Source organism: Colias croceus, chromosome 10 (genome assembly GCF_905220415.1).
Source record: "Colias croceus chromosome 10, ilColCroc2.1".
NCBI lineage: Eukaryota > Metazoa > Arthropoda > Insecta > Lepidoptera > Pieridae > Colias > Colias croceus.
Genome location: NC_059546.1, coordinates 6,593,660 through 6,616,169, shown reverse-complemented (window position 1 = coordinate 6,616,169; position 22,510 = coordinate 6,593,660). Strand labels below are relative to the sequence as shown.

Below are 22,510 nucleotides of genomic sequence, written 5' to 3'. Positions count from 1 at the left end.
AGATATTTACGAGAAAAGTTGATTAAGGCTTTAATTGTTACAATGTTTTCCCTGAGAAGCATAATATTTGGAACAGAGCAATTATACGGCAGGATGAATTTCCCAGCTTGGTTTTAAATTTGGCGTACCATGGACTTTAATATTCTAAGAAATTTGAAGAATTTCCTACTGCATTGAATAAAAAAGTGTGATAAAAACACCTATTGAAAATTAGCACAGTGTTTTTTTATTCCTCAAAGCTCATAAAAACCGTTCTTGTATTCCGTTAAAGTTTTTTCATTTACCTAGTTTCTCACGTCCAAAGAACTTTCTGTTAAATATTCAGCTCTTGCTCAATGGCAAAAAAGGCAAAGCCTTTGAAAAGCATATCTTAAAATCTCACTTCTTACGAGTACGTATTTTCCAGCGACCTACTATCCAGTTTATTCAGAAAATAATATGAAGAAGAGTCTGTCTGTGCTAAAGAACTCTATGCTGTATCCGGTATGACTTTTACTACCTTTGATTTTTCTTACCATAAATATAAAAATAATACCTCTATAAACAAATGAGATAAAATATGAATATGCAATAGTTCTACTTTCATAACGTTATAAGAAAAATGATTTGTTTATGAATGAAAAGGTTTTAATTAAAAATAACTGGGTTAAAATAAAACAAATACTCTCAAATATACTATCATTTAATAACTTGACTGACGTACCAGAATATACAAATTAAATTGTCATTTAAATATAGGAATTTCAATTCAGTACAAAATGCTATAACTGTGATCGAAAAATTTGTAACTATGAAATTGGTTCTCATTCGAAAACGATTTCGCTACATTATAATAAATAGACTAAAGTTAAAATTGTATAAGGATATCAAATATTTCTAGTTATGTACAAAATTAAAATGCAATTACAAAATTATTCTATATCACAGTCACTAGAGAGAGATAAAATCTAACAACTACATTAAGTTTAGCAGTCTATTTGCAAACACATTCACAAAAACTACAACCCTTAGTTACCATCAGTACAACCGCCGATAAAACAACTAACAAATATTGCTAACAAGGTTACCTATTGATTATAAAGAACATGATTATAATATTTGAGCATAGTTATGGCAAAAAATTGAATAATTAAACTTCATTAACAGTCGTTAGAGATCAAAAGCAATTAAAATCGTCTTCGTGCAGCGGTGTAACGATATCCTTAGCACTTCATAATATACAATCTATATATACACTTATTATAATTATTGCTTTCATTACACTTTAATGATATTTTGTTCTTAATTGAATAAGTTAGCTCCGGTACGAATGTCCTGAACAGCCCGAGGCACCAGTTTGGGTGCCGTATGGATGCATTTCTCGATATGGCGATTCCCTGTTTAAATTATAACTCATGTTATTTTCAAATTTTATGAATATAATATGACTCTGCTGCGAAAATTACATTTAAACTGTCATGAATGCGTTAAAAAATTAGATGAGATAAAAAGTACATTTACATCATTGACAACAAGGATAAACAAAGATTTTTGCCTAAAGTTCAAAAAAATTGGTAAAGAGTGATAAGATTTATTGGAAATTACTGATTATTATTTACTTTTCGATTATCCATTATTAATGTTAATTACGAAATTGACTCTTGTACTAACTGTACTAACCTTTCATACGGCGGCGGTGGGAGAATATCACACAAATTCATTCTACAGTTCTGGTCACTCCTCGTAGATCTTGCTTGAGTCGCGTACCTCGGTTCTTGAGATACTTGTCTGAAACTGTTCTCCCTTGCCAACCACTGCCACTGAGGGTAATCATATTCTACCTCAGCAATTGCTGTCCACTCTTTGTTACCATCATGCTGACTGGATGATTTAGATTGCGCAGTTTTACACGAAGGACATTCTTCTATTGAAATGTCTTGGTCATCGCCATTACCACATTTCGTCATATCACTATAGTCCTTTGTTAGTGTTGAACTATTGCTACTACTTCTACAGCATGTGGAACATTCTTCGTTAGAATACTGGTTGCTATCCGCAAACGATCTAACCATACTATTGTCATAGGACCCTGGACTAACTGCACATTTGATGCAGGAATCTTCTGCATCTGTGTGATGGTCCTACGTCAAAATAAAAATAAAAATAATTTATCAAATTCGTTTTAAAGAAGGCTCCCAAAAACAAACAAAAGGAATGGCATACCGAAGAACAATAATTTGATTTCAACAATTGAAATTATATTTTCATTGAAAAGGTTTAAAAAAGAATAAAAATTAGATCTTACAATAATCAGACTGCTGACCTGGTAATTTAATTCGCTGTATATAGCACTGGAAGCATACGGTTCTGGTGGATATTTCCTATTGTCCTCTTGTAGGATTATATTGCTCGTAGCACTTGCGTGTTGAGGTAGACTGTATTCAGCTTCCATAGTCATCGTACCGATAGTATTGCTACCTATAAATTAATCTTTGTTTTGTTTTCGAGATTTTAAATAAATATGGAATTGAATATTAAATAAAAAAGCGGCTAGATGAAATAAAATTAGAGAATAGTTTAGTCTTAATTAAATCTTATCAAGATTTTAATTCACAAGTTGATTGAAATATACAAATCTTTAAAGCATTCATAAGTTTCGTATGTTAATCAAAACGATGAACTCATGAGACAATTCAAGTAAAAGCCTTTAAAAAGGATAAAGTAACGTTAATTATGATGATGTGCGACATACCATGTAAAAGACTTTGATGACAATTCAGCATTTCAACGCGCGGCTCATTAGTTTCGTACAAAGGCCTTTCTCGCATCCACACTGCTTCTTTGCCGAGCAAACATTGTTGAGTATTCGTAATTGGAGTGCCTGTTCAAAAGTATTACTTAATATCTCTAAATGTGAGAAATAAAATGAATATGGGCCTGTAATACGTACTCGCTGCATTGTGACTCTTCCGTTGTTTCGATTGCTTTTGTCGTAAATAAATTATAATACCACCTCCGACTAGAATAATTCCCAATAAAATCAAACTTAAAATTAAAAGCCAAGTTTCTTGGAACACTGACAAGATTGCCTTATCTCTAGCTGGCTCCGTTCTGAAACAAGATTATTTAACTGAACCATCCATCCTTATTCTGAATAAATGTAAAAGATGCAGAATTTTTTTTGGCATGTGACTGCAATTACACATCATAAGTACTTTAGGAAATTCTATCTTTTTAAAAAAATACCTTTCTACCGTGAGTCATAACTATATTGAAAAATTTACTTATTTCCTATTTTTGCAGAGAAATAGTACATTTTACATAAGAATATAATCCAAACAAGCAAAAAACAAACAAATAATTAAAGTATACTCACTGCACATAATGCCGCTGCGACTGAGTAGGCAGCATGTGAATCTGCGCTGGAGCACTGAAGGGCCCGTGGCCCCGGCGTGTAACCGCCGCGGCTCGAGCGATATACCGTCCCCCTGCGCGCAAGGAACTTGCGGCAGCCGCGCGTGTACGAGCGCCTAGAGACATCTGACCCACTACGCGACCGTTATTGCTTCCTCCCACTCGCACCTCGATCTAGTCAATTAATTTTGACAATTTATTCACATACCAATCAGACACAGAACATATTATCATTCAAAAATTGACAGCCATTATTTCCAATTTTAAACATAGAAAGAAAACCTTATGATGAATGAATTATGTAATCAAAAAAGTGCACAAACCAAATATCCTGAAATATCTCCATTCCACGCGTAAACTGGTGGCGGTTCCCAACGAATCCACGCTGATGTTGAATTTATAACTCCAGCTGTGACACTTTGCGGTGAAGCTGCAGGAACTACAGACATCATTTAATTATTATTATAAAAACTAGGAGCCATGAATTTTATACTGAAAAACTATGAAGGTAATATTTACCATCTTCCTCAGTAAAACCGGTCTTCATGTTGGACGGTTTTCCAAGTAACAACTTATAAAATGGCATCAAAAATATGTTATACTTGGCATATGGTATCAACCCTGTTAGAACGTGGCTCGACGATCCACTATTGTGAACCGTAGTCATAGTGAAATTCTCAAATTTAGTTAATTCTATTAAACTATCTACACTACTATTGGTTTGTATGTCTGGAAATTCTAATGCATGTTGTTTATTTAAAGATGTTCCATTAAACCATATTTTCACGCCTTCTAAATATTCGTTGTAATCTGTAAGTACCTAAAATAATAATACAATTATAAATAATAAATTTTTCTCTTTTCAATATAAACATTCGCTATTGTGCGATTAATTGCTTTCTATGCTTACATCCCAAACAATTTTCAGTGTTGTTGATGATATTCCTTCAACTCTCCTTAAAACTAGAACATCTTGTTGTAAGTATCTACGGGCTTGTACGAGTTCGTATTGAGTCATTGGCGGATGATTTTGAGGCTTATTTAAATCAGGATAAGGCGATGATGATTCAAGATTACCATTAAAGGAATTTGCTTCTCTTCTTAAGACCTAAAAACATAAATTTTTATTCATAGAAGTACTTTGTAATGGGGTTATTAAAGATATGAACTTAGTAATGACATTTTATTTTAAGTTAATTTATTTATGAACCTATTATGATTCTAACCTGTAAAGTAATAGTATGTAATGCACTTCCTGCAGCACTGACAGCGACACACGTCAATCTACCCGCGTGGCGAGTCAAAACTCGATTCAAATAAAGCGATCCCGAAGCGTGTTCTGAATTTGGAAATATGAGTTCCTGCATTAATACAATCATTGTTATTAATAGCTCAGACGGAAATAAATCATTTCAAAAGATGTTAAATTTTCACCTGAGACCCCTCCATTGTCCAAAATATGATTGGTTTTGGTGAACCATCTGCTTCGCATGGAAACGAAACTGATTCTCCCTCCCAGGCAGTTTGATCAGAAGGCACACGTGTGAAATGAGGTAAAGCTAAAAGATAAGTTCATACAGTTGTATATTTTTAATTGCGTAGGTGCGTGATGTTATATTTTGAACAATATAAGCAATCGATTTTTTATATTTAACCTTTATAAATTACAAATATGTTAAGACATCGATGAACACAGAGAAATTTAAATAAATTTTCGTGATATAATTTAAGATTTTATTTATAAGTTATGATATCATTATCCTTACAATGTACAGTAAGAGTTGCACTAGCAACACTAGTTCCCGCTTGACTTTCAGCTCGACATGTATAAGTGCCAGCATCGGAAGACACCACTCTATCAATTCTCAAAGAACCTCTTCGTATTATCGCATATGGAGATAGTTGACCTTTGTCTCGAGACCATGTCACTGACACATCTGACTCTGGTGAGGCCTAAAACGTAATAACATAACTGAATGCATGCATTGACTTTATCTTCGGTTGCAATTTTATAGCTCACTTACTTGACAATGAAACTCAACGTTCTGGTTAATCAGTGCCGTTATATTATTAGGTTTCACTAGAAAATGTGGTCTTCGTAATACGAGTAATGTGGCAGGGCGAGATTGTCGTTCTCCGGCCACATTAGACGCCACACATTTATATACACCGCTATCGGTTGGAAGACTTTCGATAATCTTTAAATTACCACCATCTACTATTGCTATCCTGGAAAAGGGTTCTCAATTTATACACTGGTACATTTTCATCTTATTTCGCTATTTGTTAATTTTAAAGTTATTGTGACAAAAATAAAGTAACTATACTAAAATGATATTATACGTGTTATTTTACATACATAGAGTTAGCCAATATTTGCATATATTAAGGATCGAATATTGGCATGTCAATAACTTTATTGTTAGCGTACTTAATAGAATATTCATAACCTATCAATAATATTCAAATTCGCATTAATATTATACCTTCCATTGACATCAACATCTAACGTCCGTCCATCTTTAACCCAATGAACTGAGGGGTCTGGTGCCCCTTTCGGTGACGCACATTCGAGCAGCGCTGGCTCCCCACTTGCCACTTTTACGTCTTTTGGTTCGTTTCTGAATTCATCTCGAAGCACTGTATAGACAATTTCAAAAATTGCATTGGTAATCGGTATCTATTGGCACCAACTAGTATAATATTATAGCTTTGATTGAACTGTACAGTAGTACATAACATACTGTACAAATGAGATTAATTTCTGCTTCACAATAGTAAGCAATTATAGCATATTTTAGTATAACAGAATACAACTATGATTAGATTAATTTTATATGGTGCAAATAACATTAATTCAGTTACACCGCTTAAATTGGTTTATAGTTGGTATTATACGTTGGTATTTCTACTGTATTAAATATAGATTCAGATTCCATTTTATATTATTCAAATATGAGTATCGTTTATTTTGTATTATTTTCCATGATTCAGAATTTAAATTCTCGAATGAAACAAAAACATGGCGGTCCGACGTGAAATGATATTTTGATCGCCTCCGATCCACAAAACCCAACAAAAAATAGTGAAGTTATTTAAAATCGCTCCAAATACTTTTCGCTATCATTTTATCCGTATATTTGGGAGTTTATGCGAATTTACATAGATATCAATTGGATAGAAGCACTTTTAGCACCTAATATTCAACAGCATTGGCAAGAACAATACCACACAATACACTTTAAAAAAATTGCACTTGTTTCAATATTTTTAATTAAATTTAAAACGAAATAAATGCACATTGCATTTATATGGAAAACCGTAAGTGAACATTTTAATATTTTAATACTAAAAGTTATACAAATTAAATTTCAAAACATTGTTATTACTTAAATGCAATTTTGTTTTTAATATCACACGTTTTAATAACTGCATCTGCTTGCTTTCAGACTGAAGTCGTTAAAACTTCTAATTAATACACAGCTATTAAGACAATTTAAAAGTTAAGTAAAGTTGTCTCTTGTGCGTACTTTGGAATGCAAGAATATAATCTGAAACTGCATTATCTTAAATGAAGATGGAATAATATTAGGCTAAAGCGTAAATAATTTTAAAAATCTGATTCATGCAAACCAACATCTTAAATATGCATAAAATACAAGAAATCTTGAGTTTGATTAAAATGTCAGAATCAATTCAACTAATTCAAATTATAATGAGCTAATGGATTAGGTATTCGTCCATTTTTATCTACCTATGTCAATAAAGAAAATTTCTGCATAAACTCTAGCAATTAATAATATCAATAATTGATATCTATATATTTAATTGCATTCTAAAATTAAATGGATACAATAAGTCAACCATATCTATTGTTTATCATGCCTCATAATACGAGATGTCATATTAATAGATAACCATACACTAACTATAAAAAACTTCATTATGCATTCAAATAGCGTTCATTGACTCGCAATTCTAATGCGCAAGTCTATATATATAATATATTTAACACGTATGTTTGTTATGTCTACAGAAATTATTTTCACCTGCTCAAAATAGTTCGCAACTGTTAATTTTTAACGAAAGCTCTTTGCAATGTTGATTCTGAGAATTACTTCTATGAAGTGTCAATTATGATTAATTATTTATCTACTTAGAATGTAACTGTTATTTGTCTTAAATAAATTATCATATTATTATAATTGATACCTACCTACATGCTTAGTTATAAAAAAGTTTATTATAGATACAGGTAGGTACGAAAGCTCGATTCGATGTAGTAGTGAAGTGTATCGCAATTCGCAATTAAGAACACCAAACATTAATTATTTGCATAAACAATTTGATTACCTATACAATTATGTTTATGAAAATAAGAATTACTGATTAATCTAATTATTTTTCTCTGCTTATAAAAAAGGCATAATAATAATTATATGCATAACAATTACAAGCAACAAAATAACCTGGTGAATAACTATAACATTAATAAATTTTATTAATGTGGTACCTGCTTTATTGATTGCAGTAATTTAAAACTTTCTTAAATTACCATCTTAAGCATATATACTTAATCATCAATCAAATTGGTGAACAATTACACGCACTACATTCCATTTCCGTTCCGTAACGCATAAACGTTTGTTTTACTTAAACGTATTACATTGCTCCCTCTCTATAACCGTAGTACTGAAAGCTCAATACATTACCTGCAATGGTCAGCGTCGCGTTCTTGCTAACTGCTTCCCCGACAGTGTTACGTGCGACGCACCAGTAGACGCCCTCGTCACTCTCCTTCTTACCACGCATAACCCTATAAATATAACTAACTAAAGAACCAGGATTTGTCTTTAAAAAGAAATATAACATGCCTAAACCAAGTTTTAAGAGAATTAAATATAATGGTATTCCATAAAGGTAAAAACTAAAGAGTACTCATTGAACAACAGTATTATTTATACAATACAACAAAAAAAAATATTTATTAATTTATGAATGCTTTACTGCTCAAGATAAGTTACAAATTGAGACTCAAACTAGGATACATTGTAACAAACGGCGGCCTTATCGCTAAATAGCGATTTCTTCCAGATAATAATATATAAGTAATCTTTATTCGCGTCTTTATTTATTTCAATATAATCGTCACCTATATCCTACCGTTATAACATATTCACATATTTAAACAATAACATTATACAAAAATATTCAAATACCTGAGAAACAATAAACCATCTTCAAGTAAAACCCTATGTGGGTGGTCAGTAGGTGCAACTGGGCTCCCGTCTTTGTACCACAGGATCGTTGGTTTGGGCTTCCCTTCAGCCACGCAGCGGAGGGTAGCAGGTTCGCTTCTGCCTACTATGGTGTCAGCTGGATGCTCCTTTATACGGGGAGCCCGGCTTTGGGCTTTAAATATGGGAACTTTAGTGGTGTCTATTTAAGTCGGTTAAATAAATTTATATTTTAATGTTAATTTTTTTTGTAATTGAGCCAAAAATAATTAATTAATCCATAATAACAATGAAACAGATAAAATTATAATAATGAATAATAATTCACGTTCAGGTAGAGCAAAAGCTCTAGCTCTAGAGGAAAGTTGCGGAAATATCATGGAAGGTAAAAGCGGATGTATGGATAGTTATTGTTATCATGAATTCATTATAATTTGGCATTATGCATCACTGAATATATTTTCTTATTCGTGTTATTTATATTATGAGCTTTTATTAAATACATAAAAAATATTCAACCTGCGATAAATAGCTATTACTGTTTAATACTCCACTCTTATTCAATGTTTACAATAACATATTAATAATAATTATAAATAAAATACATACCTAAACACGCCTGGAAAATAATCAAAACATTCAAAAGTACTAATAACTGATTGCACTTTCTATCACTTCTACAAAATCCCGCGACCATACTGACACTTATCACTTATCACGGTTACACATATTCACTACAAATCATTCATTGTTGTGATACCGCGAATAGTTCATTCGATCATCGCGATGTATGGAGCGGCGGGTGACACAACCACCCCGCTTGACGTCCCAAAGTTTACTGCCCCCCACTAAAGATAGTATTTCGCGCCGACTCAGTACCACGCACTTGCCAATGTGAACTTTATGAAAATCACTGCAGGTAAGCCTATAGGTAATTAAATTTTCAGCGACTTTTCCGTTGCAGTTTTATTTAAACAGCGTTCCTTTCCGGAACGTTATTCAACGTAATGGACTCTACGTTACAAATGCAGCGATTTCTGCTGCTATTTGTCAAGCGGTACGAGAGTTTTCATTAAAATGCTCTTCAATAGTGACAGATTAAAATATAATTCAGCTTTAGTAGGTTTAAAAAAATATTTATGGAGTAGTTAATTTAAAAATGAAATGAATTTGCTAGCAAATTAAATTAGAATTATTGTTATAGTGAGAAAAGTATAATAATTATCTCTACACTAAATAACTTTCGTAGTTCGCTTCGCTTAATAATTCGTTTCTTGTGTCTATGTTGAAGAATTCTTAGTTCATTCATATTTAGTGTGCATGAAAGCTTTCACACGGATATTTTGTTTAAGAACAGAAAGTGGTCTCCCAAAATCGCGCATATTATGATAGAGCTCTAGAAATTTTCGCAGTTCTCAAAGAACACGAGGCCGCCCAAACTTAGCATACGCTAGACCAGAAGCATAATGAAATGACGTCACATCATCCTGAATCCAGGATTATCTCCCGCCAATTCCACACACGTGTTGGGGACGTGTCAATTGTGAGTCAGCGATGCGGCTCACGTCCCTTGTTACCTAACTGTTTTGCGGGCAGGCATCCTGATTAGAGGATGTAAGGATATTTGGCGGTACGCATACGAGATAGTGAATATAACGGTTGTAGTGTTTTTATAGTATTTAATAGGTAGGTACTTAAAATATTAAGTATTTACTCTACATAATTTCTGGTATGATATGATTTTTTTTTTTACGAGAAAGTACTATTTAACGTAAATTATTTGTTAGCTCTATGAACATTGTTGGAATAGATTTATAAAAATAAAAGAATTACTACATGAATCTTTAGCTGATTGCTTTAAAATAACTATACATAATACTAGCTTTCCGCCCGCGGCTTCGCCCGCGTTTTCATAGAAAACCCCGCATAGTTCCCTTTCCCGTGTGTTTTCCGGGATAAAACCTATCCTATCTCTCAAGTTGGATTAAACTGCACATGGTGTGTGAATTTTATTATAATCGGTTAAGTGGTTTAGGAGTCCATTGAGGACAAACATTGTGACACGAGATTTATATATATTAAGAAGATGTAGATATTACTTAGTAATGATTAGGTATTCATTAATTGTAATCAATTCCATTATTAGAGCCACTCTCTTTTATGTGCTACACAGTAAACATAAATACATACAATTATTATTACATGCTTATTAAACTTAATATATCTCACTTAATATTTATAAGAAATGTTCGTAAACATCATGGATATAACCAAAAATACGATACGAATTAAGAGCCTTTCCGTTCCTGAGAAGTCGGACAAAAAGAGCAACTTTTGATGTCTGAAAGAGCAATTATCATACACCAGCCATGTTGATTTTGTTAATTACAAAAGTCGATGTTAGAATTTATTGAGGTTAAAATGATGATTACATGAATATTTATTGTTATTGCGCTATAACGCAATAAAACGAACAAGTACTAGAGTCGAAGGTTATAAATTTGTACATTAAAATAACAATACGCAAGGATTGAGAAAACTTATATTGACTGTTATTGTAAAAACTTTTAATTTTTCGCCAATAAAAGAATCTACTTAAAACTAGTAGATATGGTTTACATGCCTGGCTTATGAACTGTGAAAACAGAAGAAATGCTATGTGATTAAATTTAGAAAACTTTTTCAGTTTTAAATGAAATTCAACTTCTCTTATAACCGCCAACTAATTTAAACATAATGTGTAATATCTACTAATAATCGTTTATTTTCCTAAATATTATCTTATGTATTTTATATTAGTTTGTTTTTATATTCGATTATATGTAAATCAAGGTGGTAGCATTATTAAATTATGTATTCCAATGAGTCCGTGAAGGTACAGAGTACAGAGTCAGGTTACATAATCAACCTATCAGTTGAGAACAAAGGAAGGCTTCATTAACTCTATTTCATTGAAATATTCATGAAGTGTGCCAAACGGTAAACTGAGATGAGCCAGAATATTCAGTTAACCATCCAATACAACCAAATAGGTATTTACTTAGCATGTTGCGTTAGATACACAACATGCTAAGTAAATACCTATTTCATTTAATGTTGATTACTCCTTTCATGTTTTAATCTGACTATGTTTAGATATACGTTTTGAGAGGTGCTCAAAAATAGATCAAATAAATAAAATGAAGATTTGAGTTTACCTAATGGAATAGTTTCATTCATCTCTTGTATAAATATACAGTCCTTTTTCATACATAGTTATTCCATTGTTGCACGGATTTATGCTTTATAAAAAAAAATGAATGTAGCATTGTAGACGACAACTGTATTACATTGCATTTCGATATTCAATATCCCCATTACCGCTCATATCAATACCACAGCCCGGTACGGTACCCAAAATGTCTCAATAAAAATGCACAGAAGCACTTCCTTGCGAAGCGATAGCATAAATGCACCTTTATTTATTTCCGAGAGATAAACATGCAAGGTTTGCGAAGATAGTGCATTCCCTGCACGTACACTCGGACTTATGTCAGGTGAAGCTTAGCGGCACGTGCGGCATCGGCTTGCGGGACTATGATAAGAATGTTTGTTCGAGAAATGGGTGCGTGGCTATTTTTAGAGAATTAACACTGAGGGGCGATAAGGCTAACTATTAAGGTTTTGTTGTATCAGATGTTTGAGAATAAAAACGACAAAGCAGCTCGTTATGATCAGATTTTAGAAGTTTCCTTACAGCTAGATCGTTTTAATGTTTATTGTACAAATAGTTAATGTTCGCAAGGTAAATCCTGATAGATAGTGCAGGTTCCATATAATACCTTATGAAAACATTATCGTTCGAATTGAAATATAGCAGAAGTATTAATAATTAAAATAGAACTGCATCAACATTGGTCCAAAATCGAATAAATAATATTTAAACACCAGTTTAAATAGGATTATAAAATCCCCTTAAGATTTTACACAAAACCATTAACTGCGTAATTTACAAGACATTAGCACTTCAAAATGTGATTTAAATTATAGCGTTAAAAGGAAAAAAAACCCGACACAGTAAAAGTTTTTAACGTCGGAGCGGCGCTTGCCAAGTAAATTCCCATCGACATAAAGCAAGCTCGGACAAGCGCCTTAGGGGCCACTAATTCAATCAATTGGCTGACCATAAATAAAACGGAAGGCATTCTCGATACTCACGTAATTGAGAAGCAAGGATACGGACGGCTTAAGCGACAAATCAATTAAGCTAAGATAAAAAGGATGCATTAATAATGAGGGGACGAATTTGATAACGTCAGGTTGGCCCACGTGATACATTCGTATACGGATTACTGCAGATACGGGATACTTCTTTTTGTTAAGAGCATTTTATCGACGAGATGTTTAGTTTCTTTTCTGTTCTGCTCTGCTCAAGAAAGAGAGGTTATTTGCCCGTAAAATATATTAACGTTTTGTAATTACCTATCCATAATTCGATATGAAAATAAGCGAAACAAAATTGATCGGTTTATTTTGGAAACGAAGCTTAACGTAAACATAAACAGGCTTCCCCTAAATAAATACGAAATGAGAAACCAATACCTACAGAGCTTAAGCTCTAATCCTTGTTTTTGTCAAGGGTGCCTGCACACAAATGAAACTGACAGCCTCTACGAAATAAAAGTGAAAAATCTCATCTCACGAGCGCACTCTCTAGGTTAACAACAGTGCATTCGAAATTGTGCTGCATGTTGTTTCATTGTTTTATTGCTGTAAGAATGTTTTAAATTCAATAATTTGTTGTTTCTGTAGAGGCTAGTTTTTCTTAGAAGACAAGTAAAGTGTAGTTCCATAGCTCACGAAAAAAAAACAAGTGCATTGATTATTAATCAGTTGATCGATGGATTATTATTAATTGATAAGAAAGACAATATATATAATTAGTAATATTACATGGAAGTAAATTAATATTATAATAATTAAAAAAACAATACCGCCCATGAGACCATTATTTATTAAAACTTTACTTAGACGATTCAGCAAATATTTATTTTGTATTAATTACCATGATATTATATTCGTCTTCTATGTTTTATGGAAATAACCCATCCATCTTTCGACTCCCGCGAATCTAAGTTTAATTGTGAACAAACGATAGAAAACAAAATGGCTGCGCTAAATCCGCCACGTGTTCTGTCTATTAGCAGTGACAGTTGACACTATTGGGCTAATGCCAAGGGGTGACTCAGTTTTAAGTATTAAACTGAGATTAACGTAATAAGCGCTAAGCGATCCCCCTTTGTTTATTCCTTTAAATAATTCATCAATTTTATATAAACGCTCTATCTTTACTCTCTGTGGTATATAATGTGACATTTGTTTTACTAATGGTATAATATAGAATGTAGACCACCGCACAATAGTAGCGCCGTTTAAAAAACTGCTTGTGTGCCGAAATCACGTGTCAGAAGTGAAACTTCTCTGGCAAGATTCAAAGATACCAAAATCGTCACCTTACTCCATGACGTGACAGCATTGGCATGAATCGACTTTGAAATTTTACTCTCAACACGCCTAAAGAAGTTTTACTTCAACAATAATTAAAATATAAATGGAGTAATGTACTATTTATACAAGCGATATATTATAACGCATACTTTTACTTAAAATTGTATGTACCCAACGGTGTGTTTCATATCCCTAAAACAATAAAGGAAATCTGGACACATTTGTGTTTATTAAATCAGTCCTAATCATTCCATATAAGTTACACAATAAAATATTCACTAAACATATCACAAGTGATTCTGAAGTCCGAACTTCCCGGCGATATTTCATTCGGTTGATCCTCTTATTATGTTATTACTTATCGAAGCAATAAGACAAGAGTAATGGATAACAAATTACTATAAATGCCCTCTATTATCTTGGACGGAATTGTCAATCGTATTGCGTAGGTCTGTGCTTGTTTATAGTGTGTGTCACTGAACTGGTGGGATGGCTGGACCGATATTGATACAATTTTGTTTGGGTGGATTGTTACACGGTTCAACCTAGGTTAGATTAGACAAAACATGTTGCGAAATATAATAATTTAAATATATTTACTTAATATGGTCAACTGTTACACAACTACCATTCTAAAATATTCGTAAACCTCGATATTTTATACTGAAGTCTAAATTCCACAGCCGTTTTCAATCCGAAAGTCCGTCCTGTTGATTATATTTGACTGCTTTAGAGAAGGTGATTTTTTTTTGTCGAGTTCACACTAATTACCGAATTTCTCAATTATTCGTAGATTTTTTTAAGTAAGCAAATAAAATTGCAAAAAGAAGTAAAAATAAATGTTTATAGATAAAAAATATGCAACACTGTGAAGTGTTAATAACAATAATTACCTACTTCATTTAAAACAAATCCAAACATTACATTTCTTATATTACTACTAACGCGAACGTTACTAACATTACCCTTCGAACAAATTAGGTACTGATAACGCTTATCAGCCGGCTATCCCTGGGGTCGGGAACACGGGACGAATTCGCTTATCAATGCCTTAGTATAGTAATATGTTTTTGCGAATGTTTGGAAGATATTTCGCACTTCTTACGAGATGTTAACATGATAATAATTCTGTTCTTATTTGATTCAAATATTTTTTTCGTGGTAATATACAAACTATTATAATATTATTGTTATGTATACTTTATAAAATTTGTTGTTTCTTCTAGCATTTCGTCTAAGAAAATTTGAAATAAATAATTTATATACGTACCTACGATTAATTTAATTATTGCAAACATTTTGACATTACTTTCACTTTATTTGCCAGTAAATATCCTGTTATAGTTTTTAAACGTATTTTGCTTTATCTATAAATATTTTTGTTCAGTCATATTTTACACATAATGTTATTTACGTAGGTAGTATCTAAACCCTATTCTGTTGCGATCATCAACAAACATTTCTTGAGCTAATGTACTGTAAAAAATACATTACTGTTATATCTACAGAATATATGGTGTCGTTATTTTAACGTAAATCTACATAATAGATAATATTATGTACCATGTCTCTCTATTTTGTAGCAAAAATAGAACGCGTTATGAAAAATTTTAGAAATTCCGGTTATTTATACTCGATTTCTTTTATAAAATTATGCCGCCTATAAATAATTAGAAGCATTTATTACATTGCACATGTTGCATTAACGTTTTTAATTTTATTTTATAAAAGATAAAATAAAAAGTTATTTCTATGCTAATTAGTGGGTTCCCGTCGCAGTCCAATTATTCTGCCTTCTAATAACAAAGGGTCGGCTTTTTAGAACCAATTTTATTTGTCTCATTTTGGGTATACTATATAAGCAATCCCATGTAAAAAATTAAACAATAATATGTCTGTAGAATGTATCAATATGGAAGTGTAGCGCTACATTAATTTTTCTATTTCATTTTGAATGCTTATTACAAGGAATTTCCAAATAATATTACTAAGAATCAAAAGGATTCAAACCTTATTCCACATAAACCATTGTACAATACAAACCCGTTTATAAATCCCAACCCTAAAATACTTCCCGTAAAACCGTGAAGTAGATTGTTTCCAATATTCTGGCGGAAAGCAGCGAATGGATTTGGTCAAATAGGGACCCTTCCTTGAAATAGGATGTGCGAGCGATTTCCGCGGCTTCATTCACCCGAGTTATCTCTGTTTTGAAAAGGAAATGCTGTAATATTGTGTAACGAAGGTGTGACTTGAGACGTGTCAATATACGTAACACAATGGACCATTGTCGTCGCATTATTTGTGATCGGATATCGCAAATGCGTTTCATGAACGAGGTTAGATTAAATGAGTGAACGGTAATGTGACGGTAAAGAGAATTCTTTATGTTCAACCTTTTCTGGGTTATTTTTGTGATATGAGGAAAAAGGTGTGTACAGAAATACGTGTGATACAATAAATTATTACCTAATACATAACCAGTCACAAAGTTATTTTTTTCTTAAGTGCCTGTTAAAAATATTTGTTTAAATTTTCAAATAATAATTAATTCATTGAAATTGACAAATCGCTCACTCCGGCTCAATAAATTCTATCCCAAATAAAATACAACAAACATGCACAGTCAGTTCACACAAAATTATAAAAAAAGTTTATATTTTTTATTATGAAGAGGCCTGTAACCGCTCAATTCTTCACAGAACCGTTGAAATGATATGAAATGAAATGAAATGAAACGAAATGTCGTTACAGGCTTTCATAAAAACCTCTATACTGTTCTTGTTAATGCGAACATTTTTACATATCCCCGAGGCTGCAAACGTTGTCTAGACTCGGGCGTATTTCACAGAAATGCGAAAGGGTATGTATTAACGTTTGGTTCGGAGCGTGGTGGTGTGACAACCAAATTGGAGACGACAACATGCTTTTAGCGAGTCTCGTCGCAAACCCCTGCGGATAGTGGAATCGCATCATCGCGGGTGTGGCTTAGTGGATAAGCGAACTTTATTCAGTAATTACATTACTCTATGAAAGGAATGGCATAAAATCTTGGTTTCCATTTGAAAAAATAACTGTTATGATCTACTTATACGAGTTTATCTGCTGTGTTTGTGTTATTTTTCCCTGAATTTATAGTTATAAATCGTACTAGTGATAATTGCTTAAAACTAGAAAAAATGAACTAATAACTACAGGTAAATAAATTTTACGTGTATCCTGTTTTGTATGTAAGCCTTAAAGACTTAAACTACGTATTAAATTTACAACATCCTACAATTTACTACGTACCTATATGTTTATAAATCGTGTTGTGACTAGTAACATTTTCAATTTCAAAGTTTACCTACGTATGAATTCAGCCAGAGCCGATGCCATATAGCCTATAAGTAAATAAGCTGTTGTATCTGGCAATGATCAAAAGTTTTGGCATGAAGAAGTAACAAAATCCGAATAGGTACACCTTTATAGCCAAGTAAATGGGGTTTTATACGCTACTTTATTGTGTACATACCTAATAATTACTTATTCAAGGTATTTAATGTAATGGTATTCTAATGAAATTGTAGTTCTGTTATTCCAACCCCTGTGATTTAGACCAAACCACAATGCCACGTCTTTGCCAGTAACTATAATAAGACATTGTTTTAACCAGGTCTTTCAAAACCGTAGACAATACATTAAACAGGCTACTGTAAAATATGTTTATAACTGACAGTAGTTTTGTAAAAATTTTCAGATTGTAGCTCGCCAAAAGAATAATTTAAACGTGGTTCATATGTTTTAAATTATAACTATTTTGTTGTTTTAAAGCAATGTAATGTGTGTTTTTCAGATAAGAATCTTATCTACCCTTTTAACTTTTTGACTATCAACAATCGATCTTATTTATATAGTTAAAACACGTAAGTAAAACGCACAAAATAAAAGCTTATATTAATTCAGCAAGACTGTAACCTCGCATTCCAATCCCATTCTATCTCAATCGGGTGACTAATATCTTAATTTAGTGTGGACAAAAAATAATCAAAGCTCCAAATATCAACCACGACTTGTCTGACATCAATAAAAGAAGTCAACGTGAAGGCACAATTAGCTTGCATGTGACAGCTCGTTCGTCATCCACTAAGGGTGGATCAATTAATGCTTAGCCGAGCTAACGGAACGTATGTAAATTAAAAATTATTTGCCGGTGGTACTTTCGGTAAGGTTAGCGATAATAATCAATAATATATTGATCACGGCCAATTTATGTTAATTATTTAGTTAACATGTTGATGTCGCGCAGATTTGCGCATGGTCTGTTTGTTTTCTGAATAGCATGATGTTCTTTTTTTAATCAAGGATGAGCAAACATGGCAAAAATTCAAATTTAACTATTCAAAAAGCCACATAATTAACGTTATGCTAATCGTACACAAATCAATTTAATTAGCAACATCGTCACAACGATTTGCAATAAATTATCTCCGAATAGGTATATATGTAATTCACGTTAGGCGCCAACAATCGCATCGAACTAATCTATTCGACTGTCACAAAACCGGATAATTAGGGCTTACACGGATATCCGTATCGATTTGGTAGACCTTCTAAAAGTATTTGTATTGGCGTGCTCTCTAGATGTAGGTACTATATTAAAAGCATCTTTGCTATCATAGGATAATGAGTTATTCCGTAACATGCAGATTCATATGATAGAATAATTTGTAATGTGATAGATGTGAAAGATAAAACGTAGGGTAAGGTTAAAATTTTATACAATTTTTATTCAATTTTGTACCTTAATATATTATATTGTTTTAATTAGGTTTCTACTTTCTGAAAGTAGGAGTTTCTGAAAGAAAGTTTGGAGTCGTAAGTAGTGAGGTAAGTAATGAAGACTGAGAATTGAAATAACAACAAGAAGAATAGAGGAAGATGTATATATTCGTAAATACACGTTTTACAATAAATGAGAACAAACGACATACGCTCCGCGTCGAGGTCAGAACACGACTGCCTCTCTGCGGCCGGCCTGCGCTCGCGCAGCGTGATGCGCCCCCCGCGCGCGGCCCCGCATCATGCGATTGGACGGAGCTTATCGCGGCCTAACGGTACTCCTCGGTTCTAGTGAGGAGCATCGGTCGATAAAGTATTATCGATAATTTAAAGAAGTTATCTATCGATAATTTGGAGTACGCATCGCTTGTAATAAAAATGTAAATATAATAAATACAATATAATGTGTATAATATAATAATATGTATAATGAGTTACTTACATAATAAATATAATATAATATGTTTATGATAATATGTGTAATGAGTTACCTACACCACCCCCCTCCAGAGACCGTCAAGGGCGATAAAAATCAGTAAATCTTACCCGGCGCCCAGAACGAGTGACATACTCTTTGGGTATAACTGGCGGAGGTTCATCTTTATGGTCGGACAGTATGAAGGCCGGTTTAATACGGTCTATCGATACTGTGACCTCATTGTTCTTTAACAATATCTTAAAAACTTTACTTCCCCTTGATAAGACTTTATGTGGACCTGAATAAGCCGGTGTTAGAGAACCACGTGATGCGTCTTCACGGAGGAAAACGTGATCACAAGTGGCGAGATCCTTATAAACGAAGGTATTCGGCTTACCATGGCGAGTTGTTGGTGTTGGCTGCAGCTGTCTGGCAAAATTTCTGATGCGAGCTATGAAATCAGAAGTATCGGTAGTACCTACTGTGATGGGGTTAAAAAATTCACCCGGTAACCTCAGAGGTTCACCGTATACCAGCTCAGCCGATGAAGACTGGAGATCTTCTTTAATAGCTGTTCGAATGCCTAACAGAACCCATGGTAAAGACTCGGTCCATCCCTCATTCCCATGACATACGATAGCGGCTTTGAGTTGTCGATGGAAACGTTCCACCAGCCCATTGCATGCTGGATGGTAAGCAGTTGTATGCTTATGTTCGAATGCGGCCATCTTGGACAAACATTGGAATAACGCCGACTCGAACTGACGACCACGGTCGGTTGTAATATTTGTAGGGCAGCCGAATCGAGCTATCCAGCCTGAGAGCAAGGCTTTGGCAACTGTCTCCGCTGTGATGTCCTCGATCGGTATTGCTTCTGGCCAACGAGTAAACCTATCTACCGCCGTCAGACAGTACCGGTAACCATTGGAGAGAGGAAGGGGTCCCACAAGGTCAATGTGGATGTGTTTAAACCGTGCCCTGGGTAAACTGAACGTACCTAATGGAGCAGTCACGTGGCGTGTTACCTTGGCACGTTGACATGGGATACAGGCTCGTGCAAACTCTCTGCAGTCCTTGCGCACTCCTGGCCAGACGTATCGCTCAGCAACTAATTTTGCCGATGCATTAGCGCCAGGGTGGCTGAGTGAGTGCAGGCTGTCGAAGACCTGCTTCCTGAAAAACTTGGGTACATATGGTCTGGAAGTCGGCGTACTTACGTCGCAGTACAGAGCTATACGACTTCCAGGTATGTGTAGTTTCTCCAGGCGCAATGATGAACCCTCTTCTAGTAACTTAGAAAGTTCGTTGTCCGCAGCCTGGGCCTTGGCTAAATTCTCGAGGTCGACAGGCGCTTCCAGTTCCTCGATCCGCGACAGGGTATCAGCAACGACATTGTCCTTACCCGCTATATGTCGTATATCAGTTGTGAACTGGGAAATGAAGTCTAAATGTCTATACTGCCTGGGCGAACAGTTTTTCTTCCTTTCATGGAATGCAAAACTGATCGGCTTATGGTCAGTATAGACTATGAAGTGTCGGGCCTCGAGCATATGCCGGAAGTGTTTAACCGCTTCATAAATGGCAAGTAGTTCCCTGTCATAAGGTGAGTACTTTACCTGAGAAGGGCTTAACTTTCGTGAGAAAAAAGCTAACGGCTCCCACGAGTTATCCTTACGTTGTTGAAGAACTGCACCGATCGCCTTGTCTGACGCATCAGTCACCAGGGCGAGCTTAGCGGAGCAGTCTGGATGTGCTAGAAGAGCGGCGTTAGTCAAGCTCTCCTTACAAGCTTCGAAGGCAGCTAGGGTCTCCCTTGTGAGCTGGATAGGGTGTGATCCTTTTACTGAACCAGTTAACAACGCGTGCAATGGGGCTTGAACTTCAGCAGCGTGAGGAAGGAATCTCCTATAAAAATTAAGCATGCCCAAAAATGCCCTTAGTTGCCGGACGTTGGTGGGTGCAGGGAAATCTTTAATCGCCTGGACTTTGACGTCAAGTGGTCGGGAGCCTCGTTCGGAGATACTATAACCTAAAAATGTTACCTCTTTAGCCCCGAAAACACACTTCGACGTGTTTATCACCATGCCGTAGTCCCTCAGCCTACCAAAGATGATCCGGAGGTGCTCTTCATGCTGCTTGCCATCGCGCGAAAACACTAAAAAATCGTCGAGATAGCAGTACACGAAATCTAGTCCCCTAGTCATCTCGTCCACAAACCTCTGGAAAGTTTGGCCCGCATTTCGAAGGCCAAAGGTCATGAAAGGGAATTCAAATAATCCAAACGGTGTGGTTATTGCCGTCTTGGGAATATCCTCTGCGCTGACAGGTATCTGATGATAGGCTTTGACCAAATCGAGGGTGCTAAAGATCTTGCAACCTGCTATAGAATGGGCAAAATCGTGAATATGACGAATTGGGTACCTGTCGGGCACAGTGCGGGCGTTCAACATGCGGTAATCGCCGCACGGCCGCCAACCGTTGTCCTTCTTACACGCTAGGTGAAGCGGAGAGGACCATGGACTCTTCGAAGGTCTGGCAATCCCGCTGGCGAGCATGGACTGAAATTCCTGCTGAGCAATTTTTAATTTATCAGGCGCAAGACGGCGGGGTGATGAGGAAACTGGAGGCCCTGGCGTCGTGAGTATGTGATGTGTGGTGTTGTGGAGTACTGTGCGATGCGTACCAGCTGGTCGAGTGATTTCTGGGAACTCGGTAAGAATTTTATGGTAAGGAGTATCACCAGTTACAACTTTGACAGAATAAAGGCTAGTATTACAATCAGCTACAAGGCTAGCTACAGCAGTTACAGAAGTAGTATTATCAACTAAGCGCTTATGTCTACAATCTACCATAAGATTATAAAAGTTCAAAAAGTCTACGCCTATGATAGGTTTTGATACATCTGCTACTACAAAACGCCAAGTAAAGCATCTGCGTAAGCCAAAATCTAAATTTAAATGGATGTAACCGTATGTTGAGATATTGGACCCGTTGGCGGCGCACAGTTGAAACCCTGTTGGAGCACGACGATCTCGCAGCACCGAGCGTGGGAAGACACAGAGGTCGCTACCAGTGTCGACCAGAAATTGCGTCTTCGAGGATCGGTCGGTGACGAAGAGGCGACCAGTAGAGGATGGGCAATCGTCAGTCGCCA

The 22,510-nt window shown here is 34.8% G+C and overlaps 1 protein-coding gene across 2 annotated transcripts; it reads right to left on the bottom strand.

Annotated features, from left to right (window-relative positions):
* Window positions 1–666: 666 nt before the first annotated feature.
* LOC123694776 (neogenin-like) lies at window positions 667–9,454 on the bottom strand. Of its 2 annotated transcripts, none has more exons than XM_045640337.1 (17): window positions 9,240–9,454; window positions 8,613–8,805; window positions 8,106–8,209; window positions 5,880–6,033; window positions 5,418–5,622; window positions 5,160–5,346; window positions 4,828–4,952; window positions 4,620–4,754; window positions 4,304–4,501; window positions 3,913–4,213; window positions 3,717–3,832; window positions 3,356–3,567; window positions 2,930–3,090; window positions 2,732–2,860; window positions 2,285–2,457; window positions 1,660–2,120; window positions 667–1,376 (listed from the first exon to the last, which is right to left on the bottom strand). In XM_045640337.1, the coding sequence occupies exons 1-17, from the start codon at window positions 9,325–9,327 to the stop codon at window positions 1,295–1,297; spliced, it is 3,024 nt and encodes a 1,007-aa protein (XP_045496293.1). In that variant the 5' UTR covers window positions 9,328–9,454; the 3' UTR covers window positions 667–1,294. The 2 variants fall into 2 exon arrangements, with proteins under 2 accessions (XP_045496293.1, XP_045496294.1); XM_045640338.1 differs by having other exon boundaries at window positions 2,303–2,457.
* Between the last annotated feature and the right edge of the window lie 13,056 nt (window positions 9,455–22,510).